The sequence below is a fragment of the Clytia hemisphaerica genome, unplaced genomic scaffold (genome assembly GCF_902728285.1).
Source record: "Clytia hemisphaerica strain Z4C2 unplaced genomic scaffold, Clytia hemisphaerica genome assembly, whole genome shotgun sequence".
NCBI classification, from domain to species: domain Eukaryota; kingdom Metazoa; phylum Cnidaria; class Hydrozoa; order Leptothecata; family Clytiidae; genus Clytia; species Clytia hemisphaerica.
Window position 1 is genome coordinate 223046 of NW_027103970.1, and position 26866 is coordinate 249911.

The 26866-nt window shown below is 33.6% G+C and overlaps 4 protein-coding genes across 4 annotated transcripts; 3 read left to right on the forward strand and 1 right to left on the reverse strand.

The window, feature by feature from the left end:
• The first annotated feature begins 979 nt into the window (after positions 1-979).
• Positions 980-5200, forward strand: LOC136810584 (uncharacterized). The gene is made up of 10 exons (XM_067067145.1): positions 980-1225; positions 1359-1403; positions 1576-1620; positions 1916-1995; positions 2223-2358; positions 2483-2569; positions 2772-2795; positions 3166-3213; positions 3363-3419; positions 4924-5200. Exons 1-10 carry the CDS (start codon positions 1120-1122, stop codon positions 5067-5069), a joined length of 774 nt encoding a protein of 257 aa, XP_066923246.1. The 5' UTR covers positions 980-1119; the 3' UTR covers positions 5070-5200.
• Positions 5201-5216: 16 nt separating this feature from the next.
• Positions 5217-9323, forward strand: LOC136810582 (uncharacterized). Its single transcript, XM_067067143.1, has 8 exons — positions 5217-5676; positions 5916-6162; positions 6300-6436; positions 6596-6719; positions 6861-7023; positions 7391-7486; positions 7769-8294; positions 8550-9323. Exons 1-7 carry the CDS (start codon positions 5537-5539, stop codon positions 8227-8229), a joined length of 1368 nt encoding a protein of 455 aa, XP_066923244.1. The 5' UTR covers positions 5217-5536; the 3' UTR covers positions 8230-8294; positions 8550-9323.
• Positions 9324-17893: 8570 nt separating this feature from the next.
• LOC136810586 (ATP-dependent helicase wrn-1-like) lies at positions 17894-19503 on the reverse strand. Its single transcript, XM_067067146.1, has 2 exons — positions 19373-19503; positions 17894-18842 (listed from the first exon to the last, which is right to left on the reverse strand). Exons 1-2 carry the CDS (start codon positions 19501-19503, stop codon positions 17894-17896), a joined length of 1080 nt encoding a protein of 359 aa, XP_066923247.1.
• A 3295-nt stretch (positions 19504-22798) lies between these two features.
• On the forward strand, positions 22799-26389 carry LOC136810587 (serine-rich 25 kDa antigen protein-like). Its single transcript, XM_067067147.1, has 4 exons — positions 22799-22834; positions 23468-23633; positions 25399-25521; positions 26334-26389. Exons 1-4 carry the CDS (start codon positions 22799-22801, stop codon positions 26387-26389), a joined length of 381 nt encoding a protein of 126 aa, XP_066923248.1.
• Positions 26390-26866: the final 477 nt, after the last annotated feature.

The following is a 26866-nucleotide window of genomic DNA, read 5'->3' on the forward strand; positions in this document are numbered from 1 at the left end:
TTGATCCCCTGGCTTGGCAAAACCCATTTTCATGATGATATGCATGATATGCATTTGTACGAGTCAGGAATAAAATTGTGATATACACTGCTCTACCCAGCTTTACCTTGACTTTTATAGAAAGCACTATTTTACAAACTGAACAGCTTAAATGTTCAGCACATTGATAAAAATCAAAATTCTTCTTGGTTTTATAAAAAGTAGTTATAATGTAGCAGCTTTAGGATTGGGGTAATCCATAAAAGAATTCTGAGGGAGGGAGATGGTATTTATAATTTTGCCCGTTATCTTGCTTCCATTTCTGATAATATAGATGATATGTCTTTGTACGATATGGGAATAGAATTGTGACGTACACTATTTTACTCAGCTGTACCTTGACTTTTATATGATGATGATAGAGGATAGGGTAGACAATTATCAAAGCTTGTTTTACTTTCCTATAATTAATTTTGATTACGTATTACAGAGAAAGGGAAATGAAAAACAGAACACGAATGCTGGACATTTGTTTCATACTTATATCTAGCTTTTGTGTTTATTTTGAAAAATCTGTTAGCCAGATTTACCTTGACTTTTATAGAAAGCACTATTTTACAAACTCAACAGCTTAAATGTTCAGCACATTGATGAAAATCAAAATTCTTCTTGGTTTTATAAAAAGTAGTTATAATGTAGCAGCTTTAGGATTGGGGTAATCCATAAAAGAATTCTACATTCTGAGGGAGGGAGAGGGTATTTATAATTTTGCCCGTTATCTTGCTTCCATTTTGGATAATATACATGATATAAATTTGTACGAAAGAGGAATAGAATATTGTGATGTACACTATTTTACTCAACTGTACCTTGACTTTAATAGAAAGCCAGGTTTTACAAACTCAAAAAACAGCTTAAATGTTAAGCACATTGATGAAAATTAAAATTCTTCTTGGTTTTATAAAAAGTAGTTGTAATGTAGCAGCTTTAGGATTTGGGCAATTCATAAAAGACTTCCCCATTCTTGGGGAGGATGGGCTAATCTATAATTTTTTCCATTATCTTTCTTCCGTTTCTAATAATATACATGATATGCATACCACACGTACAATTTAGGAATAGAATGAAAAATAAATAAAGATGTCCAGCTCGGAAATTGATGATCCGAATGACAGTGACTTTATTCCTGATAGTGAAGATGAAGAGGAATCAGAAGAAAACTGTATCCCTCCTACACCGGCTAAAAGTAAGGAGAAGTATGATTTTTCTGTCATGCCCATTTTTACTTTGGTTTCGTTTTATCATCCCTTATTAAAGCAGTACCAATCATTGAAATATTCAATTTATGAATGTTTGCGTTTTTATACTTTATTGGATAGGAAAACGCAAAATCAAAGAAAGTCAAATCCAAGAAAGTTCAAAAGGTTAGTAGAGTGCTTGACGAAGAAAACCAGAGCCATTTAAAATTTTTTTAAATTATCTTGTCATAATAAAAAAGTACAAAATAATATTTTGAAGTTTGAGTTAAAGAAATAAATATTCAAATCATTTATTGGCTTAGCTTTTTGATATTTTGTTCTGTGGTTTTACTTTTAGACAAAGTGACAAAAAAGAAAACGAAGTACAATACCCTGCCAAATGGTATGTCATTGTCTCTTAAAAAAAGAAAAATTGAAACAGTATTTTTAAGTACAGTAAATTTTCTTGAATCATGCCAGTTTTGTAATTCATTTTTATTCTAAAAGACTAATTTGGTTACTTAATGCTTGTTTATGAAATAAATAAAAAACATGTGATTAAAATAATGTGTAGCTGTAGATTCTCTTAATGCCTTTATTATGGTCAACTTAAACGTCTTCATTACAGTGCTTGAAATCTATGTAAAGTTCTTAGTAATGTGTATATTTCTTAGGTTTATTTTAACCTTCAATTTTAGATCTTAAACAAAAGGTAGCGAATGATTACGACAATAACATATCTAAACTGCAAGACCTCGTTGAAAAGGATGAAAATACAGTAAGGCTTCAAACTTTTTTTTGACAAACTTTATTGCTTTGTCATTCATAAAAGATGTACATAATAGAAATTAACATTTTCAAGAAAGTCTTGTGGATGTATGAACATCAACCTTATTTTGAAGTTTTCTAGTGCAAGCTCGTCAATATTTAATACTAGTTTGTGTTACAATGATTGGGAAAATAGCAAACACAACATGTGATTTTGAAAGTCAATTTAAATTTTAGGATTACATTGCAATCTTCACACTTGTCATGGAGTTGGGATCCTTAGAACTTGACTATTCTTTCCTGCTGTCGAAGAACGCTAAAACGGAAACCCTAATTGATATACTTTTAAAGGTAACTTTACGTCCTCACTTTCGTAATGATAGCATGAATAAAATAGCGGAACAATTGAAAATAATCAAAATTTCATTACAATCTGAAAACATGCTTATGATCTTATTCCACATTGTTTGTTCATTACTTATCTTAATCTTTGATAGCTCGACATGTCAAGTGTGGTTTGCCTGGATTCAGAAGACAAACCGGTAATCTTTTAACAAAACTCCAAGAACATATAGATCCGTCAGGTAATTTTATAATTTATTTTAAAGAAACCTCTGACACTCTTCATCTTTATATTTAAGATATTTTCAGGTTTCTCTTTTCTTTTCTTTTTATAGTTAATAAGGAGTGGTTACTGTGCTTTTAATCTTGCTGTCGGGCAAATAAAACTTCATTCTTATATTTGTTTTGATAATTTGTTTTTCTTTTTATGTTGACAATCCACAGTTGTAGCAGGAAAAGTGAAAACAGGTAGATACTCACGGATTTATTTTTTTCATACTTGCACTGTTTTAAAAGATACAATTCATGAAAGATGATCTGTTGGAGCCAAAAAACCGTATTTTTCCTGTTTTCTACTCCAACCGGCCACCCTTTAAAGGGCATATCTTTTGAAGTAGTTTATGTATGATTTTATATTTCGAGTAACTAAGATGCAAAGTTATTCTGTACAAAAAAGGAAGATAGACAGGTACAAAACTCAATTTTTTCTCAAAAACTAAGTGCTCTTTAATATCTCTCCAATGATATCCAATTCATTACAATTGAAGCATTCGTTCAAAATTGAAAAACAAAAAAGGGCGAACACTCATCGTGTCAAATGAACTTTTTTTTATTTTAGGTTCCAGTGTCCTATTGGAGGATAGATCATTTGATAAAGCAGTCTTAGGTGAGGAGAATTACAATTAGGAATAACTATTTGATCCTTGAAAAAATGGAGTGAACTTTTTAAGACATCTTGTACAAAGAAATTGTATACGTCTACAAAATAAATTTTTTTTCTTTATACCTTCATCAATTTATGTCTATGCTTTGCAGGAAAATGTAACAAAACATATTCGGATACCTGGCTTAACTTGTCAGAGCAAAAGAAAGGTATCTATTATTTTTCCCATTTCTTTTTTCGATTTTTTGATAATAATGCATGATATGCATTTGTGCGATTTAGGAATAGAATTGTGATGTACACTGCTCTACCCAGCTGTACTTTGCCTTTTATAGAAAGCCATATTTTACAAACTCAAAAACAGCTTAAATGGTCAGCACTTTGATGAAAATTAAAATTTTCTTGGTTTTATAAAAAGTAGTTATAATGTAGCAGCCTTAGGATTGGGGCAATCCAAAAGAGACTTCCGCATTCTGGGGGAGGGAGGGGGTATCTATAAATTTTCTATTATCTTGCTTCCATTTCTGATAATATACATGATATGCATTTGTACGGTTTATGAATTGAATTGTGATGTACACTGCTGTAACCAGCTGTACCTTGCCTTGTATAGAAAGCCAGATTTTACAAACTGAAAAACAGCTTAAATTTTCAGCAGTTTGATGAAAATTAAGATTCTTCTTGGTTTTATAAAAAGTAGTTATAATGTAGCAGCCTTAGGATTGGGGCAATCCAAAAGAGACTTCCGCATTCTGGGGGAGGGAGGGGGTATCTATAAATTTTCTATTATCTTGCTTCCATTTCTGATAATATACATGATATGCATTTGTACGGTTTATGAATTGAATTGTGATGTACACTGCTGTAACCAGCTGTACCTTGCCTTGTATAGAAAGCCAGATTTTACAAACTGAAAAACAGCTTAAATTTTCAGCAGTTTGATGAAAATTAAGATTCTTCTTGGTTTTATAAAAAGTAGTTATAATGTATCAGCTTTAGGATTGGGGCAGTCCATAAAAGACTTCCTTAGCCTCGGGGAGGCATAGTCTGGGGGAGGGAGGGGATATTTGTTTTCCATTAACTTTCTTCCATTTTTTGATAATATGCATGATATGCATTTGTACGATTTAGAAATATAATTGTGATGTACACTGCTGTAACCAGCTGTACCTTGCCTTTTATAGAAAGCCTAACTCAATTAAAAACAGCTTAAATGGTCCGTATTTTGACGAAAATGAAGATTCTTCTTGGTTTTATAAAAAGTAGCTATGATGTAGCAGCTTTAAGATTGGGGCAGTCCATAAAAGACGTCCATAGTCTGGGGGAGGGAGGGAGGGGGTGTAAAAAAAGGAATTGTATGGATGGCCTCAATCCTAAAGCTGCTACATTATAACTACTTTTTATGAATAAGAATAATTTTATTTTTCAGCAACGTGATAACTATTTAAGCTATTTTCACTGTTAAATAAAACTTCGAGACGGAGACATACCTGCACTAAATTTCTCTTTTTATTTATTATCTCGGTTTCTGATTACTCCAAAGCACAAAAACTGACCCCGTTTGTTTTTCACTACACACATATTACAACATCATTTTCAGTTTAGGTTATTTTTGTTGTTGTTATGATCGAATACTGTAGTTTAGTCAATATTATTACCAGTATGTACTCACGGAATGAATCATCTTTTGATCTGTTTGATTTCTTTTTTCAGAGAGAGTCAAGGCGTTTTTCAAAACTGAGGACCCCGTGTACCCAAATCGTAAGTTCAAACACCAAACTTTTCTCAATAGATCAGGAGAAACACGTGTTTTTATAAGCATAACGCCTATAAGCAAAATTAGGCTCGAATTTGTCTAAAAGTTAAGCATAACACAGGCATAAGACAAGGCTCAGATGTAAATGTCAATAAAAATTCAACTTTTATAGATTACTTAAATCGTTGTCAAAATGAAGAAATCGAGAGTCAAAAATAAATCATTGTTTTCATAGAGCTTATCACAAAATATTGTAGTTGAAATCGGCTTTTTCCTTCCAGCTAAATCCTTGTTGAGAAAATACGAAGGTCGAAGAAGCAAAATTGAACCCTTGAATATCGGTTTAGAAATTACTTTATAAGCATTGCTTTAAGCCAACTCGAGGCTCAAATGGTAGTTTTCCTAAGCATATGAAATTCAGCACAAATTTACTCCATGCTTATAAAAACATGTTTAAGTGAAGATGTTTAATTGTGATTTGTGTTGCTTCTTCCTGGCTTCCCTTGCAGGCAACAGGCATTGTTTGAGTTCAACGTTCTTATTTTAGCAAAGAACCATAGGAAACCATACATGAAATGCCCATACGAATTTTGTGGAAAATATATCACAGAACTTGCTCGTCACCTAACAGAAGTTAAACATGGAAACTTCTCGTTGTGGACAAACGACGATGCCAGATTGGAAAATTCAACAAGGAAGAAGATGTTTCGGTAATAACCGGCCTTCCCGTCCTTTTTTCTTTTAATAATGAAAATAATATGTCTTCCTGGTTTTGTTTATCTTTTGATAGATCTCCATCAGAATATCTTCATCTTATTGACTATATAGTTAGAAAAACTTTTTTTGGTTTTCAAGTTTTGCAGGCAATTTCCCTATTGTCTCAAATATTCTGTCCAACATTGTAGCAATGATTAGTATAGTTTTTAGTAATGTCAATTGGTATTTTCAGGTGGCTGACTTTGGACTCGTACAAAGGAGAATACAAGCCATCTATTTGTGTTATCCACAGCAAATGCTATAAACGGATGACGCTGCATGTTAAAGAGAAACATAAAAATGTCAGTGACATCAACGCATTCAAGCAAAAACATACTGGACCACCAGTATTAGTGGTCATTCCCAAATATGAAGAACCCTCTTTTGAGGGATTCGATTCGGCAGATGACGGTGAAGAGATGCTCATTGATGAACCAAACGTATGTTTTACCCTTGATGAAAGGGTTAAATTTACCAAATTCTATTGTTTCAGATTTGTAATGTCGAGTTTCGAGAATACTAAAGGGAGTACAGTCATCTCTGTTAAAAAATATTTATACTTCACTTTTTCTTTCAGCATCCTGGTCATACGAAAACCTTATTGTTTGCGGTCAGGATTCCGAAAAGGATGCAGATAACCCTCAAATCGAGAATGAAGGACGAATTCAAATATACTTACAAGAATGTGATGGATTTATTGAAGGACTTCCAGAGGTATAAACAATAATGTTTAATGAAACATTATTTATAAAGTTATAAAGTTTAGCTAGATCGTTCCTTTCCCTTTAAACTTTGGATTGTTTTTTAGATTTACAAACAGATTTCCCCTTTAATCCTTATCAAATATCATGAAGAAAATACTATTGCTTCTAGATGGTGTATCGCTATTGGCAAATCGAACCAGCAGGCTCTCCAGACGAGAAACCGGGTCGAGTTTGTCTGGAAATGCTTAGATGAAACAATGTGCATCAAAAATAATGCTCTCAAGTATAAGGAAGTAAGTTAGGTTTTCCATTCGATTTTCATTTTCATTCTATTTTGATTTTTTTCTGTTCAGGATATCTTTGTCGGATTTATACGAAAATTGTCAAATATCTTTAAATACAATCTAAAATGTAATCTTTTTATTCGTTTTTAGGAGCTCGAAGACAAGTACTTCATGCCGTTGTTTCAAAAGGTTGTAGAAAACGTTCACACACTGGACAAACAAGAAAGACATGATAAGGCCCAAACAATTATGTCTCGCATCTTCAGCTTTGTCACATTTTTGAATTTCCTCTGTGTCAGAGATATTTATATTGGTAAGCTATGATCTCGAATTCGTATAATCTTTCAATGAACCGATACTGTTCTACCATTTTGAATATAACAGTGCCGACTCATGTCTCAAATGAAGGGGCGCCGTTTCCGCCTCTGTAGGGCGCGCAAAAATGCGTAGTTCTCCCGCTATCGCATTTTGAAGTCATCATTTCCACAGGAATGATTTTAGCTGGACCGGTATAGAAAGATTTAAAAATGAAATTGGCATCAATAGTACATCTGCTTTTTTTTAACTATTACATTAAGCTTTTTCCTTCTTTGTAACACCCAATATATTGCATTCTACAACATCAAAGACGGTTATTTGGAAATTCACTGTACTAAACGTTCTGTTTTTACTTGTTTCAGATTTGACAACGAGAGAAATCGAACGTATTAAGGAGAAGGTCACAGAACTCAACAAACGCTGTCACAAGTATGTGATTGCTCGCCAGCTGATAGTCAGTAAGTTAAAATAAATCCTATTGATAAACAAAATCAAACATTTTTGTTCATACGTTATGATATCCCTTCTTTAGATATTTCACAAGCGTTCATTTTATGCTAATTTGGTCATAATGACTTCATGGGGGAGTTTGAAAAAATGATGTTGTTAGGGTTAGGGGCCAACAGAAATTGGATTTTGTGTTTCATCAGGGCTTAAGCAAAAAAGGGTGTGTCATTTTAATTGGAGGGGGGGTTTAGGGTTAGCCTCTGTCTATTATGATACCATTACTTTTCTTTCAGCAAAATGGAAGCAGGAAAACCTTCTAACAAGCGAGGATTTTCTCTTCATTGGAAATTCGGATTGGGCAGTCAAGATTGCCAAACTACTGGACGCACCAAGGGAGCATACCATAAACAAACACTTGGCTTGCGAATGCCGAAATTTCATCATATTCCTGATCTGTCAAGGTAATGCTACCCGATCGTCGAATATCATAAACATGACTCTACAGCATGTTAATGAAGCGAAAACAAGCAAAGAATTTGATTCAAATGCACCTGCCATGATTATGAAATCCGACATCTATAAGACCTCCATCATTTATGGCGATAAACTCATCGTAGTGCCATCCGACGTCTTTCTCCAAATCCAAAATTATATCAAATTTGTAAGACCTGTGCTGATGTCCGATGATAAAAAACCAGATGATAAAAGGCTACTGTTCACATCGTCGCGTCCAAAGGAAGGCACAGATGGTTGAATGACCACTTCAAACGTGGCACAAGGCACGGCATCAGTTTTTGAAAGAAGTGGAATGTCGGGAAAGTGAGTCTTCATTCTAGTTTTTATGCTCTTACAAAAATTCATTTTGAGATATTGTGATTTTAAATTCTCTTAAGTTTTGCATGCCTCAAATTAGTTTCTAATTATTTTCTAGGTATATCAGAATTTACGTTCAACCAAAGGTATAAAGTGTTGAAATGTGCTTTGTAACACATCCCATTGACGATTGAAAGATTTTTTTGCAGTGATGAGAGTAGAAACTTGAATCCCTAATTTACTAACCTGTGTTTTCTTCAGGAATGATAAATGTTCGCCGACAAGAATTCGTCACGCCATCGCTACACAGTTGGCGGGCTATGACAAAGAAAAACTTGAAGTTGTTGCAAGTGTCATCATGAAGAATCGTACTGAGACGACTCAAAAGCACTATGTGCAGTTTTTTTGTCAAAGAGAAGCAATTCGCCTGTCAATGAAGATTTATGAGAGAACTCGTGGAAATATTGATTTAAAGGCAATTCCTAAACCTAATGCTATTAACAACGAACAAGGCATGAAATGGTTGAAGGACAGGATTGCAGAAATAAAAAAACGCACTGGGAATAGTGTACTGGACAAAAATCTCTTCAAGTCATTCCTTGAAGAACCAGGTAGGAAATAAGTTTTATGTATTTATTCAAATAAATTATAATAGTTCTCATTATTTTTTTTTCTAACTCAGAAGCAAATGAGACTTTATCGGCTCTAAAGTTCTAAATCGGTAACACTGTATTTAAAAGAAAAGTCTGTTGGGAAACTGCGACGAACAAGACGATCAATTTCAACAAATGTTAGAGGAGCGCTGGATGCCGAAAAGAACCAGAACGGAGAAGCGAAGAGACAGAAAATCATTTCTTGCGTCACCAGCTACCCCTATCCGATTCTCAAAACGTGGTGTCATCAAGAAGACGGAAAAGTGTAGGTGCCAGATTTGCCATAAAGCGTATGAAAGAGAGTTACCAGAGTTTGAAATGCGTCCAGAAGATCATAATGGTTCAATCCCTTACAAAACCTGTCCACCGCAGCTAAAGATGAAAGAAGACATAAAATTGCATTTGAAATAGGTGAGAAAAAGTAATTTTGACTATACTATACCAATATCTCTTGAATATTTATCATCAAGAATCCTTGTTTTCATTTAAAGACTTTTTAGTGTAGGTCTGTCTTCAAACTTTGGTAGGGCCTGCCATTTTGAAGAATGGTAAACTTGGGTTGAAGTATCTGAATGAAAGATAACCAAACCAAACTCAATTAAAGGCAAACAAATAAGAGGAGGTTAGAAGGCTCTGTACATTATTATTTCTGTTAGAAATTCTTTCAAGTAGTTTTTCTCCGATTTTTTTGTTAACTATCAGGAAAACAGTCGAACGCAATCCATACGGATATTGCGCGGGACATTCTGAAAAAAAGAAAGGAAGAAATTGAAGGCTTTATCAACGATTCCTCATGTTCAATCAATAACCTTTTTTGAAAGCAATAGTTAAAGGTAATCAATCAAAGACTTTGAAGAACCTTAAAGCAAGTGAATCAAACGAATTAGTTCAGGAATACTTCAATTTGAAGAATAAAGGCCTGCAAGAAACAGTTCAGCATATATTGTTCAAACTATACCCGACGCAACTTACCATTGATGGAGACGGGACGAGTAGGATGGACTTCGTTATTTCGAAGTTGTTCTTGAATGTTGATGAGTATTAATGGGATTAAGCTTATATATTACATTGAGTAATTTGATTAGGGTACGTTGTAGGAAGACATTTCAGTCAAACTAACATTTTTTACCAGTAATCCACCAAATCAAGTCGAGCATTCTGAAAATTCGGGATCGTATTTTTTTCCAACTGATACGTTTGCTCATCTTATAACATTTTTTGTCCCTATTACCCTGCTTTCGCTAAACTAGATTTTCCAGCCATTTACCAAAATGCATTCCCTCTCAAAGCCTATCTTTTAGAGCCAGACAAGGAACTTTTTTATTTTTGTATTGTATGTATATAAGATCATTTTTCATAGAGCTTAGTTGAAATTATTTTATACTTCAAGGTGATTCATTATCACTATTATGTGTTGTAATAGCAATGTAAACATTTTGAGCAACATAACATTTTTACAGGGTCTTTACCTTAACTTTTTTAATTTTGTATGAACCAAGATTTATGTACGTGTTATTTTTCAACTTAATAGTTGATACTCATATAAACCTTTGTTATTGAAATTTACTATATAGTTTTCTAAAGTAAGTAATTATGAAAAAGATTGCTATGTAGCAAAATTATATAAACAAACCTACTTTTAAGTCAAAAATTATTTTCTAGATGATAGCAAATTATTTTAAAATATAGAAGGAAATGAGAAAGTCCTCTTTTCGGCTTACAATACACGTTCTCTATTAATAGTATTTTCGTACAATCGTTTAAACAATCGAACCTGTCACGATGTCGTCAGAAAGCCGTAAATTTTCTTGGAACCAAGTTGGCCAGAAAGCTCGAAGTCCAATAGTCTAGTTATCAAAAATCCTAGCTTATGGGGAATTTCCCTCTAGCCTGAGAAAGCCACGCCCAGTATGAAGATTATTTTTATGCAGAATTGCTCTAATAGGTACAAAGTATCATCTAAATTACTTTTGGAGAATATTTTCTTTGAACCAAGTTGGCCAGAAAGCTTGAAGTCCAATAGTCTAGTTTTCGAAAATCCTAGCTTACGGGGAATTTCCCTCTAGCCTGAGAAAGCCTCGTCCAGTATGAAAACTTTTTTATGCAGAATTGTTGTAATAGCTACCAGGTATCATCTAAATTACTTTTGGAGAATATTTGGTTTGAACCAAGTTGGCCAGAAAGCTCGAAGTCCAATAGTCTAGTTTTCAAAAATCCTAGCCTATGTGGAATTTCCCTCTAGCCTGAGAAAGCCACGCCCAGTATGAAGATTATTTTTATGCAGAATTGCTCTAATAGGTACCAGGTGTCATCTAAATTACTTTTGGAGAATATTTTCTTTGAACCAAGTTGGCCAGAAAGCTCGAAGTCCAATAGTCTAGTTTTCGAAAATCCTAGCTTATGGGGAATTTCCCTAAAGCCTGAGAGAACCACGCTCAATATGAAAATCAATTTCATGCAGAATTGTTCTAATAGGTATCAGGTGTTATCTAAATTACTTTTGGAGAATATTTTCTTTGAATCAAGTTGGCCAGAAAGCTCGAAGTCCAATAGTCTAAAAAATAAAAAACAACAACATTTAAAATTAGCAAAAGCTTTTCGGTCTTTCCATCATCAGTGCTATAGAATAGTAAAATTGAAAATCCAAATCCAAATCCGAGAGTCTAGTTTTCGAAAATCCTATCTTATGGGGAATTTCCCTCTAGCCTGAGAAAGCCACGCCCATTATAAAAATTATTTTTATGCAGAATTGTTCTAATAGTTACCAGGTATCATCTAAATTACTTTTGGAGAATATTTGGTTTGAACCAAGTTGGCCAGAAAGCTCGAAGTCCAATAGTCTAGTTTTCAAAAATCCTAGCTTATGGGGAATTTCCCTCTAGCCTAAGAGAACCACGCCCAATATGAAAATCATTTTTATGCAGAATTGTTCTAATAGGTACCAGGTGCCATCTGAATTACCTTCAGGGCTATCTGGGAGCTTTTTAACCAAGCTAGGAGATCTTGAATTCTTCTTGCGAATCCCGAATTTGAATCCCAAATTCCGAATACCTAACTGTGTGGGTCGTGGATAGATTGGAAGTGACTCTCCAGGATTTTTTCTACTTTCTCTATTTCCTATCTTCCTTTCTATCTCCTTGTATCTCCTTTTCTATTCTCTGACTTTCTGAGACTTCAACTAACTTTTCTATGTATTTGATATTTCAAACTTTCTCCAAATATCGACCCGACCGGGATTCGATCCCACCAAATGAAAGAATCTCTGATCAGAAACCCAGCGCGCTATCCGTTGAGCCTAGACTATGCTATAGTCTAAGACGAATTCGAAAAATAAAGAATAATCTGAAACACGCAAATTAGCAGTCGGGCGGAAATTTTGTCCGCGCGGGCGAAAAATAATCGGAGGGGCTCAATGTCTTACACTATATCAACTCGGTAGGAAAGAAAAAATATAAAATGTTAGGAGAAAATAAACTTTCATCATTACTTCTCCAAAAATCGGGAAACTTATCGGTGTGGTGAGAAGTTTGTAAACAATGTTGTTTTCTCAGAATAATTGCAAACAGTTTTCTAAGAAATGACTGAACGTTGGATGTTGTAAAAATCATATACTTGTTTAATTTAAACAAATGGTTGTGCTTTTTCACGATACAAAGGTATATTTCCCCTGACAGTCTGACTACACAATCTAGTTTTTCAAGTGTTGGATTAAAAGCTCTGTTCCTTATACTGCTATGAAAATTGTCAACCTACCTGCTTATTCTCACTGGCAGCCTGGTGCCCTGCTTCACTTATTGTTTTAACTTGAAGTACATAAATATGTGTTGTTATTTGTAGTTTGGATCTATGTATTTTATCTTGGTTGAGTTGCAGGAGGCATTGAAGCCTCATTCTGTCATTCTTGACATTAATTAAGGCCATTAAGTATTGAGTTGAATAGAAATATGATGTGTGAAAAAAACATTGACTTTTTTAATCCTTGAAGAAGGCTGGAAGGTTAGATTTTAAGATTTTATGTAGATCGTGTCAACGGCAATTAGATACATTTTTCAAGCAGAAAGAAGATTTCGTCAGCAAATTTAAAGACACAAAAGAAAACATTGTAAGAAAATTCATAACAGTAAAGAGTAAGCGATTGTCCAATGATTCAAATTCTACCTCCCGTAAACGTCTACAACTTGAAGAGAAAACTGAAACAGAAGAAGATTCTTCACCTTATAATGGTCTAATAGAAGAAGAATTTTTAACAGTAAGCAATTGTTTCAAAAGAAACCACCACTGTATGGAATAAATTTGCATTTTTTCAAAGCTCTCAGTACTATCTAGGTTAATTGTATAATTTTATTCTTGGATGTTGGGAATTTTAGGATTTAAAATTATTGTTTTTGAATTTTATCAATCCTTTTGACATCTACAGGTTACCCTTAAAGATAATGAAGAGGAAGAAGTTTACAAAGTTGACAAAAGTAAACTGAAAATAGTTAAGTCTATTCTGTTGGAGAAAAGTCCCAATGTTCTCCATAAAATTCTTTCTTCTGAAACAAAGGAAGTGAGACAGACTCTCATCAACCATGTTTTAAGAAAAATCTCAAAAGAAGCAAAGCTATTAACAGAATCTAGGCTATTCAATACAACAATTCCAAACTCTAATATCAGGAAATTTTCGTTTGTTTCTCAACACAAAGAAATGCTTGACAAATCACCATTATCTATGGCATTGTTCAACGCCTTTGGTACTAATCCAAGAATTAGTAGGAATAAAGTCAAAACTGTTAATGCAATAATTCCACCCATCATGACATCTATCAACACACTGCTACACACAAGATGTCACAACTGCAACATGTTGCCTAGCATAATTGGTTTGATTTTGAAACAAGGACAGGCAGAAAAACTCTGTATCAGTCGCCTTGTCAGCCTTTCTCTATCAGTATCGTACAACTCTGTTATATCTGCACAATTAAGTCTTGGAAAAACATTTCTTGAAAAAGTCAATGAATGGACTCATCAAGCTGAAATTGATCTTGAACAACTTCTTTTAATGAAAAATAATGTTGATAAGGTTGAGGATGAAATTCCTGTTGTTAGTGATGAGATGTCAAAAATGAATATTTCCTTTGGTAAGTATGTGGTGGAGGCGTACATTTCTTGTTTCAGAAATACTGAAGAATATATGCTGCCACTTCTGAAATTCCAGAAAAACATTTTCTCAATTTTGATATCAATTTATTTTGCTGTTCTGTTAAAATTTTACCTAAATTTCTTAAATTTTACCATGAAATAGGTTTTCTACCATGAATTCCAAAATTATAAAAAATTGGCCCCTTGTCACCAAAATTCCAAAGTAAAAATGGAGTTATGTCCGATACCAAACCAGTTCTAGAATTCAGAAATATTGAAAAAAAAATTGTTTTATTTCCGATATTCTGACAATGATTCCAAAGGTTGATTTCCGCAATACCAAATGTTGTATGCTCCCCCCTATGTGATCAAGATTTTCTTATTTGAAGAAATTTTAAAATTTTTGAGCAATGATGATCCTGGCCAAAGAAATTTGATTTTTAAATGTATTTAGTAATTGTTAACATCTTCATGAAATACTCTTTTTTTTAAGATCCAGACTGTAGTTTTCTTGATGATCTAGAATCAGTTGAATTCTCACAAGAATCTTCTGGACCTTCTGATGATGTCATTGATGATACTGATCATGAATATTTGATGGTTTATGATGATTGGCAAGTAGATCAAAGTGAGAAAGTTGAAAAAGTCATCTTGATACCAAAACAGCTCGATATGGATCGTTTTTGTGAAACCAAGTTTATGTATGTAGGTAAGAAATACATTCCTTACTTATTTAGAAATAGTAAACCACAAATTTAAGAAGGAATTATGTGAAGAAACTTGGTCAAGATGTAGATTTGAGGTACAAATGTTTTTATAAAAATGACACAAGTGGTGCAAGATTTTGAAAAAAAGGCTTGATTTTATTTCTTTCTTACTTAGCTACGGAACCTTTAGATAAAAGTAAGACATTATTATTGTTTGGTTTTAGGAATTAGAAGGCTTATTTAACCAAGATTTTTAGGTGATAACTTGAACAGAAAGATCAACTGCAGAAGCACAACAAGGACTCATCAAAGCACGATGCTCAACATGTTTAACGCCATGGCTGTTCTGAACAGAGTGCCGACCCCACATCACCTTTATGGTATTCCTGCCAAGCTACCAACTAAGGAAGAAGATATAAACTTGGACTATTACCTACCAAATGATGATGATATGAAGCAGCTATCGGAAGACATAAAATTTTTAATCTCTAGAGATCTTGCGCGTTATGTCAAAGTATTTTCTTGGGCTGATGCACATGTTGACAAACTCATAAAACATTCTTACATAGAATACACGACCACTAAATCATGCATTTAGTCCAGGTTTTGTCAACTTTCTGGTAAAAAAGTTTACAGGCCAACTATATTCTTCTTCCTCTATATTACAAATCCTATTGCAGTTTTTTAAATAATCTCGTATCTGTTCTTAAACTTGATAGAAAAGAGCAATTTATCATAAAAAGTATGAAGCTACAATTTTTCTAATAAAATTTTTATCAGTATCCTCTTGGTATATTGGATCATGATGAAACGTCACATGAAGGCATGGACGAAATCTTGAAACACGCCCATCAATTTGTCCCTGGTCATGACACCAGTCACCAGCTAAAGACATTCTTCATAGGAGATTTGAAAACTGTAGAACGAGCCCAGCAAGTGCAGCTGGAGCACAAAGATTCCAATGAAACATGGAAGAGATATGAAGGTTATATACCAGCTTTAGCAGATTTTCACACCTATGGAAACTTTCTTGCGGTAAAAATCTCCTTTCTTTCTTTTCTTATATCTTCAAATTTGTTTTAGAGAGAAAATGTTTAAAGAAAAACAGAAAATCAAACATGAATGAATATTTACAAAAGTAAACAAATTTATTCTTAGTTGTTTATCAAATATTTTTGAAAATCTGTTGCTATCAATTAGAACAATTTAGACCATTGAAATAGGTTTTTTTTTTAGTTTATATAGATTGTCTCTTAAAGGGCTACAACCGAATTTCATCAATGAACGAAGTTTTGTTTTCAGTTTTTTTTTCAGGGTTTTTACTTTAGGATGTTCGTAATTTGAAAAAAGTTTATTTCTCTATACATTTTACACTTTTTATTGTAGAAAAAAGTTTTATATTGTATTTTTTACACGTTCAAGTAACCATAGAAATGTAACGCTCGATTATATGATAGACATTCAGAATATATTTGAGTTTTCAAATTTTATGCTTTGTTACTTAGTTTACAGGGTTTATTAGAAAAATGATAATATACTGCACCCCAATGAACAATATTTTTCTGGAAAAGTTTATCTAAATCCTCTACTTTTTAATTCGTTGTTGAAAAAAAAAAATCTGTAATTAAGATATATAAGGAATCGTTCTATAAATAAATCTGTTTCTACAAGACTGAATTTGATGCACACTGACATAAAACATTGTTTCACATATTTCGGAAATGTACTGGCAAATACATGCCTGATAGCCAGGTCTTCTCGACAATCAACATTATTCATCTTTTTATGACTGAATATCCTGCATTTTCATCTTTATTATAATACCAAAGTCTAGCATTTTTTGTGTGGTTTTAAGATTGTTGATTGGAAAACATTGAGAGACATCAGGGGTCAAAGCCTGTATCAGGTTTTAGTGTGATTTTTAAATCACCAAAACTCAACTTCGAAACACAAAATTATGTCAGTGGTGCATTCAAATCTCTTTTTAGCATCAGATTTTTCTCCTAGCTTAGAAGCCATTAAAAGTAAAGAAAAATTGTGCATTTTTTTATCTGAAAAAGTGGAATTGAGCTAAAAATTGGTCAGAATTTTGGAATTTAGATTTAAAATACCTTTGATGGAAAGAAAAATTTGCAGATTTGGCCAGTATCCACCGAATTAAATCCCTTTCAAAATTAACTTTCTCGGCCATCCGCAAAATTGAATTCTGTCTGAAAAAACTATTTAGTCCATCCGCAAAATTAAATTCTTGCCAAAAGTTCTCCCTTTAAGGTAGACAGAATTTTGAAATTCGCTACAAAAATTATGAAGGAACTTTATTTCTTTATTGAATAAGGTAAGAAAACAAATAAAAATAAATGCAATTTTTGAATTGGATGGTGAAAAATAACTCTTGTAATTTTAGTTTATAATATTATCTCAAAAATATAAAAAAGTAAACATAATACTTGTACAGTACAGACAAATAATAAAACTTGATAAAAATTATGGAAAACTAAACTCTTTCCTTACAGAGTAAAATAAATAGAATACTGAAGACCTCATAGATCTCTTGCCAAGGTGATAGACTTTGGATGATTGAAGACAATAAAAATTATACTTTTTAAATTAGCAGAAAACTATTCCTCAAGGGCATATTAGTCTCTTTGAATAGCTTGAATAGCATTCTCATGTTAACCCAAACAACAAAAAAGGGAAAATTATTTTTAAGTTGATTCTGAAATAATAAAAATAATTAGCAATTTCTTAAGAATATTGACCCTCAGTCAAAGTACATTATTCTTATTAAAAAATAGACAGGAGAACCGTCCTGTATTTTTATAATCTGATGTATACAGGACGGGTATGACCTGTGAGGCAGATTTCTGCCTTAAAAATTTACAGTGGGAAATTCGAATTTAAGCGCTGCCCTCACTCAATAAAATAAAAACCAAATTTTGAAAGTGTGACCAGTAAAAGAATAACAAAATTTGATTGGCTATGCTTTCAACCGTTATTTGGATCTGGGAAATTCAAACTCTCAGCCCATACCATGTTATATATTTCGCCATTAGTATATAGAATAAGAAATCATATCATGAATCTCCAGGCTAATTAAAAAAGTGAGTAATTCAAATAGATTCACTCACTCATCTGAGTCAATTTCGTTACCACTGTCCTCTTTCTCAAAACATTCAGTGTCTTCTTCAACTACCACTTCTTCATCAACATCAATAATTGGCTTAATCTCATCCACATCAATAAAGTGTTTGGGTAAGGGACAATCACCACAGTCACATGACTGATAGCAAAAGTCGCAGCAGTTGTGTTGTGGCGTGATCTCGGGAATTTTTTCAGAAGAGTCATAAAGTTTCAATAACATTTGTCGACGACATTTGTCTTCTAACAAACAGTATTCCTTTATTGTTTCCGAAGAATTTCGAATAAAACTTTTTGGGTAGCGTAAAAGTAAGGCAACACTTTGCTTGCCATCCCGACCTGCTCTACCAGATTCTTGAAAATAAGAATCCAGATCAGCAGGTGGACCAAAATGAATAACATGATGCAAATTTTTGCAATCAATACCCATACCAAAGGCTATTGTTGCCATTAAAATTCTAATGGTTCCATTAGGGTCTTGAAAGGATTCAACAATGTGTTGTTTGATTGGTTCCTCTGTGGTAGAATGGTACATTGCGTAGGGTCTTGTCTCGTACATTGGATATTCTTCCCGAAGTATATAGTCAAAAGAACCAAAGATATCAACAACATTATCACCATTTGAAAAAATAACCACTCGCTCACAATCATATTTATGAATTCTCAGTTCTTCAATAAGGGGTTGGAAAATTTTATCAACATTTTTGTGATTAACTGTGTGTAGTGTGTATGTAATGTTTTGCTTTCCAGGACTGCGAATATATAGTTTTGGCTGATACATTTGTAAATTGGCAATTATAAAATCCCTTGTTCTTCTCATTGCAGTTGCCGTCATGGCGACAAAAGGGATGGGTTTGGCAAGAAGAGAGCGGACTTCTGCAAGTTGAGAAAAAGATGCACGGAAAGCTGCTCGTCGTTTGTCACTTGATGTTCCCCTGAAAATTGCAGAATAAAATAGATATGATTAATAGATTATGACAATGTAAATGTTGGGAAAAATACCTGAGCTGAAGGAGTCATTTATGCTTATAGAGAAGCAGCTTGCAAATAAGTGAGAGTATTTTTTAATTATTTTCGCTGGTATATCATTTTCCGCTTGAGACTTATTTGTCTTAAGGTTACTAATTATCTTCTCTACTTCGTCTTCGGTGGTGTTTCTAAACTTGAAGGAGTTTTCTTTGTTTGATACCTTTTCTTTTATTTTGAGTATACTAGGGTGGTTTCTAAAAAGCATTATTTCATTTTGAAGAATATTATCAGAAAGTTCACTGGTTCTGTTGGTGGTTCTTTGAGATCTAATTTTTCAGTGATATTTATGAAGAACTCATTAAACATTTTTCCAATTTCTTTATCATCTTTAATCAGTTCATCATTTTCGACTAAGGTTATTTTCTCACTTATTGGTCCTTTATTAGAGAAAAAAGGGCGCACAGTTTTCCAAAATCTTTTATTGTCAGTGACTTGCTTTTCATCCAGAGATCTTCGTTTAGTGTTTCTCAGGAGATATAAGCATCGGTTTCGCTGTTGGTTGTAATTATATTTGTTGGTGTTAGAGGGGTCTTTTCGTTTAATGTTATTAAGTCGAGATCGATGCATCATGGCCTTTCGTAGTGATTTTGTCATGAAAGGTTTATCATTACCTCTTAGTTATTTAGTTTTTATCGGTGCTTCAGCGTTTAGAAGATTTACTACACTTTTCATTTTATGTTCAAGTTGCGATTCGACTCTAGTACTTGGTGTTAAATGATTTTGAAAAGATCTTCGTTAAGATTTTTGTAGCATCTATATTTAATGGCTTTAGGTGGACACTTTTCAAAAGTGGTTTTTTAAGACGCTTATTGTGATGTTGTGAAAGTCCGATAGGCTATTAGATACAGAGGAAGAGCCCTGAAACTTCTTTGGTAATTTGTTAGCATCAAGATCAATGCATTTAGGATTTCTGCGTTTTTTGAAGCACGTAGGTTTCATTATCAAGCTAGAAAGCGCCCTGCTAGCAAAGAAACTCAGGCATTTTTATGTTTGGTCGATTTCACAATTGAAATCCCCCATAGTAAAAGTCGGTCATGATCTCCTATAGAATCAAGGCTATTTTGTAAAAAGCTCTAAATGTGAATTTATATTGTCTACATGCGGATTATAAGAGCAACCCAGTAGCCATTTTTGCTTCTTCAGATTGACCTCGATGAATATAGCTTCATAATTCTTGTCTTTTAATACGAGTTTAGAAGGAATGCCCTGACGTACGTAGAGTAGAAGACCTCCCTGTTTGTCCCTGTCCAAGCGATATGGACGTGAGTAGTTTTCAATAATGAAATGATTTTCAGGGAATGATTCGTCAATCTTAGTTTCAGATACCAAAAAAATGTCTACGTTATCTTTGATAACTAATTTGAGACCTTCAAATTTGTATCTTATCGAGTTGATATTAAGATGTCCTATGATGACATTTGCGACGTTATTAATACATTTTTCTTAGAGTCTTTTCTTCGAATTCATAAGACTTTTCCGTTGGTTTGTCAAGCAATACCTTTCACTGTCACCTTTTTCTTTGTTGTTGGATTCATCGTTGTCTGTACTGTATTTGTCGTTTTCATTGGTTTGCTGCTGATTTTTATGTTTGTGTTTTTTCTTGGTATTTCTTTAAGGTTCGTTGTGTAGGGTGTTAATGTTGGTTTTCTCTTCGACGAAACTTCCTGAGGCCGTAACCGTTTTTTGAGTTTCCCCGAACGCGATGTACCCATTCAGTATCGTCTAGGTTCAGATTATTTGCTTTATCCAGCCATTCCTTTAGAACTGCTCTTTCAGTTCGAGTTAGGTCTTCCGTAATGCTTATTCCTTTATAGTCGCCATTTCCTTTGAGGGCTGATAGGCTGTGAAGGAGGGACAACTTTTCTTTTTCTGAACCAAGGACAAGTTTTATTGGTCTCTTTTTGTTGGTTTCCTCGGTACCGATTCTCGATACGTACTTTATAGTTGGAGGTGGAATTTTTACCGTCTTGATGAGGCTTTCAATATACCTTTTATCACAGTCGTTTTTATCTTCACCAGTCCATTCAGCAACTCCATGGATGACGACATTTCTTTGCTGCTGGTCATGGTCTTTTTTTTCTTTTATCTCTTCGTAGCGAGCCTCTTTTATAATGGACTTTAAACCGCTTGTTGTTACTTGAGACGTAATTTTAGTTGCGTCAGCGTAGGACGTGTTGGCTTTGGTTACTTGATCCTCAACCTTGGTCAAGGATGACTGGATTTCTTCTAGAATTGAAGATTTAATTATCTCCCCAAAAGTTTTAAATTGCTCTTGAATCTTCTTGTCAAGAGCTTTGACGGTGTGTTCTTCGACTTTGTTTGTTCTTTGTGTGTTATATTTAACTTTCCAATGATTTAACTCTTTATCTTTCTGTTCAATAGATTTCTTCAGTTCTTCTTCTTTTCCCTGACATAGTAAGACTATATCTTTGGATACTTCCACACCGTTGAAACAGATGAAAGTAGACTTTGCTGTGGAGCGAGTTGTTTTATTTCTCTGGCTATTTAGATGAGCTTGCACTTGGTACGCAGGGAGTTGCGAGCACTTGAAGTGCACATGGCGAGAGCATTTTACGACGGAGCATTGTAGAGTATTGGTTTCTTCGGTGATGAGACAGTTTGTCGGTGAACAGCTTGGTACGGTGACTGATTCTGATAAATCGATCGAGGAGATGTCACTCGGCGTGTCCTCTTCCATTTTGGTTATTTTGAGGTTGATGATGTGATTGAGTTGGTTTTGGTGAGCTTATTTTAGTAAAAAATACTGAGATTTCATAGATTTTTGAGAATTTTTGTAGATTTTGTTGTATTTTTACTAAAGCTCTTCCAAAAAAGTATTTGACGTCTGATCTCCTTGACGTCATATAATGAAGATATTACTTACCATTGTCCAATACTTTTAAGTAAACATCTTTGCAGGACATACCTAAGTATATTTATTTTTAAGCAGTGTATTGATTTTTCATGATTTGCTATATTTTTCAAAATAGCACAAGAAAAGAAAAATATCTAAAACTTTGTAGGAATTTTGCTACTGCTTCTCAGAAAAAGTATTTATAACCTTTTTAAGGGAAGAAATTTTCAAAACCAAATATAAGTCACAAGCAAAGGAAATTGATTTTTCTTTCTAACTTTTCAGACACGCTCTATCACAAATGACTCTGGCCTTCATGGCGATTTTCCAAGTATAATGGATACTAATACTGTAAGTTAGATTTCAATTTTCTATTTGTTCTTTATACCTTTAGGGAGGTCCTATAAATTAGTTAGTATCGGTCTGGTTGAGCTTTTTTTGATCTGTTTGTTTTAAGTCTAATGAATTCTAGCCCTACTGAAAGATTTTCTTAATAATATGTCTAAACGTCTAAAGCTCTCCTTGTCTCTTTCTAAAGCAATTGAACTTACAGTTGGCCTATTTATTGAAGGGTTTTAAAGTTCATTGCTTTGTGTTCATCTGGTATAATGGGATAATTAAGACCTCCCAGTCACTATTAAGTTTGCACAAATTTTTCTGAAATTAAGAAAATCAAGGAACTATAATAAAAATAGAAGGAAAGACAGTTCTCTTGCTGTCCACATATATAGGGCAGATGTATCTGTGATATTTCAGCAGGTGGTTGTATTCCTTCAAAAATTTTTGACACGCACCAGCTGTAAAAGTCATGTGTTAAAAGCGCGCCTATTCACAAATCATTTAAAGAACAGCGTTGTTTTGATTGATAGCTTATAGATATTTTATTAATTATCGTAATCTGGTAACTATATGGTAATCTTAGTCAAAATTGAATTTTTTTTATAAAATCACTACAAGTGCGAGAGAAAAAAACTTCTACGAGAAAACATGTGAAGATCCAAAACAAATATGACAGACCTTCTTGAGAAAGAGGAGAATTCGAATGTAAAAAACCTTAAGAAAAAAATATTTCCCTTCATGACTTAAAGAAAAATTCTTTTCCAATAACATATCAATCAGGGTTTTCATTTTAAGTCCTCTAAAAAAGATATAGGCATTCTCCCATTACCACTGAATCAAAGTCTTTGGGAGATTTGACTCGACTCCATCTTGAATCCATGCCTTCAAAAATGTTTTTATTTGAAACAAATTGCTAAAAATATTAGCCAATGGGATGGCTAAATGTCTGCAAAAAGAATTTAAAGAGAGATGAATCAATTTGAAATTTTATTAATGAATTGTCGGGAAAATCCTTGTTGAAATAATTTTTTGTTGGTTGCAAACTTGGGGCACAAATAAGTCAGGGGAGGAAACACAGATTGCATCAAAGAAAAACGCCGCAAGCAAGTGAGTTGTTTTTCCTTCCCTTTTTATTATAGCTCCTTGACACAATCTTGCTAAATTTTGCAATTTGTGCATGAAAATTCCATCATCTGGGAAATAATCCAATTTCATACATTCACATAATTTTTTCAAAAATTCATGCATTTGCACCTCATAAAAAGGTCATTTCACGCAATCACGGTAGCTTTTTAACTACCAATAAATTAAATTATCCCTGTATTTTATTTACTCCAGGAGATGGATTCTGTCAAGGATGATGATGAAAATGATAGGAACTTTCTTCCCTCGCCTTTATCAGAATCATCTGATGGATCATCTGATGGCACTAACGATGAAGAAGCAAAACCCAAAGATGTTGCTTCGAAAAAGAAGAAGAATACTGTAGATCCTGAATCAAGAAGTAAGTTCAATTGTTAAGACCTGTCCTTAAACTTGTTCGCTGCCACTAAGTCCTAAAATTTTACGACTACAACTCAGAAAGAAATGGCTTATTGATTTAATGGAAAACATCTGTCTTGACTAAAGTTCATAGTGTGAACCCCCCCTCTTTCTAAGGGAAGAAATAGAGCGCTTATTCTCAACATTGCAAAAAGAGTTTTGAACAAAGTGTCAAATTAAGAATAAATAAAAGAACTCTGGATAAACAACTCAGATATTTTATGTTCTACTATGTCCGCGTTAATGACATTACCTTGTTCGTTAAGGTACAACAACTCAAATCCCAAAATGGAATTATAAGTTTTCCTAGGAGAGCTTAAAAATATGTCAATGTTTCAAGTTGAGTTATTAGATGTGAAAAACATGCTTTCTATAAGAAACTCTATGATGACACCAGAAGTTTTTATACTTAAGCCTTGTTAAAACCACCATTCCACTACATGCCACCAAAACTATTTTATCCCATTATAAAGTGAAGATCTCAAAATTTATCATATTTAAACCTTGACATGCAATGACTGAATGGCTTAGGGATATTTCAATCTAAAATGAGGGTACTGTTTTCCTACACGTGAAAATTTCCATAAATGCTATTCTCACCAATAGCTGAGAAATATTCAACAAAACTTTTGGTTTGGATTTGGTTTGGGGTAAGGATTATCACCGTGGGTGTTACCTAATTTTGATTTTCATAGTTATCGAGAGTTATTAGCCATAATTTGGCAAATGACGTCATTTTTCATGACATCACACTTAAAATTATGCCTTGAAAACCGTACATCTCTTGATTTATTTATTGAATTTACATTTACATTTATATTTGACGTCGCCGTAATGACGTTTTATGACGTAGCAAATCTTAAAACTCGTATCTATCGAGATCTAGTAATCATAATTTACTCAAATTTGGTTCAAAAACGTAGATTGATTACGTGCGTCTGTTTCTATCAAAATTTTGCAAAAAAATTAAGTGTGATGTCATGTAAAATTTGCCAAATCATGGCTAATGGTTCTCGAAAACTATGAAATGAATTAGGTAACACCCAAGGTGATGATCTTTATCATATTTTTAGTGTTCTTTCAAACCAAAAGTTTTGTTGAATATCTCTATTGGTGTGCAAAATTCATGAAAAATTCGATCAATAGTACCTTGCTTTTCACCGTTTTATAAGAAGCTTATCAAAATTCTATTATAAATCTTTGGTCAAATAAAGAAGGGGTAAAGTAGCTTTACGAGAAGATCTAAGTGAAATGTACTAAATTTCATTAATGAATCTTCACAATAACACTTGATGAATTGAAATAAAAGGCTGTTTTAACCATTGAAAGGGACAAATGAACTCAAAAATCCTCTAACCAGTATATTTAAATGTGTTATCTAAGACTGGAAAAAATTCAGTTTACCAGGACCAGTGGGCAAAAACAATTTTTGAAAATGGGGGGTCTTTAATAAGGAAATTAGGGAAACACTTTTTCATCTCCCCGTACCTGAATAATAGGGAAATTAATGCTCAGCTTTGGTTAACCAATTACTTGGTATTTTGCTCATCAAAATAGCCCTTCAAAGTTAATGTTCTTTGTCCATTCTTAACCACCGTTTTTGGTGTGCTGTACAGATCTGCACAGAATGTCATTTTTTAAAACAGACTTGTACTAGAGAGGAGAGCATTTGATGTCTTTATCTTTTTCAATTCTTTCTTGTACTCAATACTTTGATTTGTTTTTAGATGAACTGCCTGAATCTTCATCCAGCTGCCCACCCAAAATGAAATCTACAACTAGAAATAAGATAAAACCAAACCAGGAAGAAGTATTCTCATTTGCAGATGATAAAGAGAATGAGCCAGAAAGTAAGTTTTAAAAATTATTCATATTGAAACTATACATGCATTCTCCAGTCTCTAATAGAGCCTACTGTGGCTGAACTTTGCTCTTTAAAGTTCAGATGGCAGCAAGAGAAAACTAGCACCCTTCGACACTCGATTTCAAAACTTTCGTAACCCAGTTTTGAAAGAAATTGATTACATCATAAATCAACTGGTAAAGCAACTGAAATCCACTAACCTCTTGTTAAGGTTGGTCAGGGAAACTTATCACGTTACCCAGTCTATCAAAAAAGCATAGGTGGCTTCCTGGCTAATATACGGGGGTTACGAGTAACCTGGCGGTTGTAAATATTTTTAAAAACTAATTGCTGGTGGCTAGTTTTCAACTTTCTAAAACAATCAACTTTCTGTTGCTGAGTCAAGTCATAGGAGGCGTTGTAGTCCTTTTACTCAACTAAAATGACTACAAGAAGCTAGTGTTAATGAACCCAAAACCTAACCAAGTTCTTGTCTGGAGATCCATACTCTCTTCACAAAAATATCATTTACATAAAATAAAATTACCATTAACTTTTAAAAACAATTTAAGACTTGTGCTACTACTTGAAACAATAGTTCTGTTTTACGTCATCACTTTTGTTTATCAAATCATACAATAAAAAATTAACCAATCAGAGACCGCGGATAAAATTGGCATCTTTAATAATCCCTGGCAACTATGTTATTTACTATCTTCTTGTTTATTTCTTATGCATAACAGAGGCAGGGGACATGTTTCTTAAATAAACAATTTCTTGCCTCGGGCGATTTGTACACAAATCTCTTTTCTTTTATAGTTGTAATTCCAAGGACACAGAAGACTAACAAGGGCGAACGCATATATGATAAGTAACATTATTGTTTGTTTTGTAATAAGCCTGACTTAAAAATCGCCAGGCATATACAGCTCAAACATAGTGACGAAGAAATGGTAAAAAGTCTACCAAAAGAAGGACCAGAAAGAAGACGACAACTAGACTTGATGCGGTTCAAAGGTGATTACACCAGAAACTTGGTTGTTCTCAAAGAGGGTGGTGAACTTATTCTCTGGAGAAGGCCACAGCCTGAGGACGTTGTTCGTATAACTGATTATGTCCCTTGTCAATTTTGTTTTGCTTTTATAACAACTTCTGAAATGTGGAGGCATCATAAAACATGTCAATTTGCAGATGGGAAAACAGGAAGTGTCGAAGCTTCAAAACTACTGCTATTTTCTCATCAAACCAACCTTGAATATCCTGAGCTGCACGCATTGATAATTGAGAAAATGAACAATGATGAACTTAAGAAAATCGTATCCCATGATCAGCTGATCCAGATGTATGGATCA

Excerpts from the sequence above, each read along its gene's own strand:
- LOC136810587 (XM_067067147.1), top strand. The coding sequence starts at position 22,799 with ATGACAGACCTTCTTGAGAAAGAGGAGAATTCGAAT. Across the intron at positions 22,835-23,467 it reads AGAAAGAGGAGAATTCGAAT|GAGATGGATTCTGTCAAGGA; the intron begins GTAAAAAACCTT and ends TATTTACTCCAG. Across the intron at positions 23,634-25,398 it reads TGTAGATCCTGAATCAAGAA|ATGAACTGCCTGAATCTTCA; the intron begins GTAAGTTCAATT and ends ATTTGTTTTTAG.
- LOC136810584 (XM_067067145.1), top strand. The coding sequence starts at position 1,120 with ATGTCCAGCTCGGAAATTGATGATCCGAATGACAGTGACTTTATTCCT. Across the intron at positions 1,226-1,358 it reads CCCTCCTACACCGGCTAAAA|GAAAACGCAAAATCAAAGAA; the intron begins GTAAGGAGAAGT and ends TTTATTGGATAG. Across the intron at positions 2,359-2,482 it reads AACTTTACGTCCTCACTTTC|CTCGACATGTCAAGTGTGGT; the intron begins GTAATGATAGCA and ends AATCTTTGATAG.
- LOC136810582 (XM_067067143.1), top strand. The coding sequence starts at position 5,537 with ATGAAATGCCCATACGAATTTTGTGGAAAATATATCACAGAACTTGCT. Across the intron at positions 6,163-6,299 it reads TGCTCATTGATGAACCAAAC|CATCCTGGTCATACGAAAAC; the intron begins GTATGTTTTACC and ends TTTTTCTTTCAG. Across the intron at positions 7,024-7,390 it reads TGTCAGAGATATTTATATTG|ATTTGACAACGAGAGAAATC; the intron begins GTAAGCTATGAT and ends TACTTGTTTCAG.
- LOC136810586 (XM_067067146.1), bottom strand. The coding sequence starts at position 19,503 with ATGCATCGATCTCGACTTAATAACATTAAACGAAAAGACCCCTCTAAC. Across the intron at positions 18,843-19,372 it reads CGAAGATCTCTGGATGAAAA|GGGAACATCAAGTGACAAAC; the intron begins GCAAGTCACTGA and ends TGCAATTTTCAG.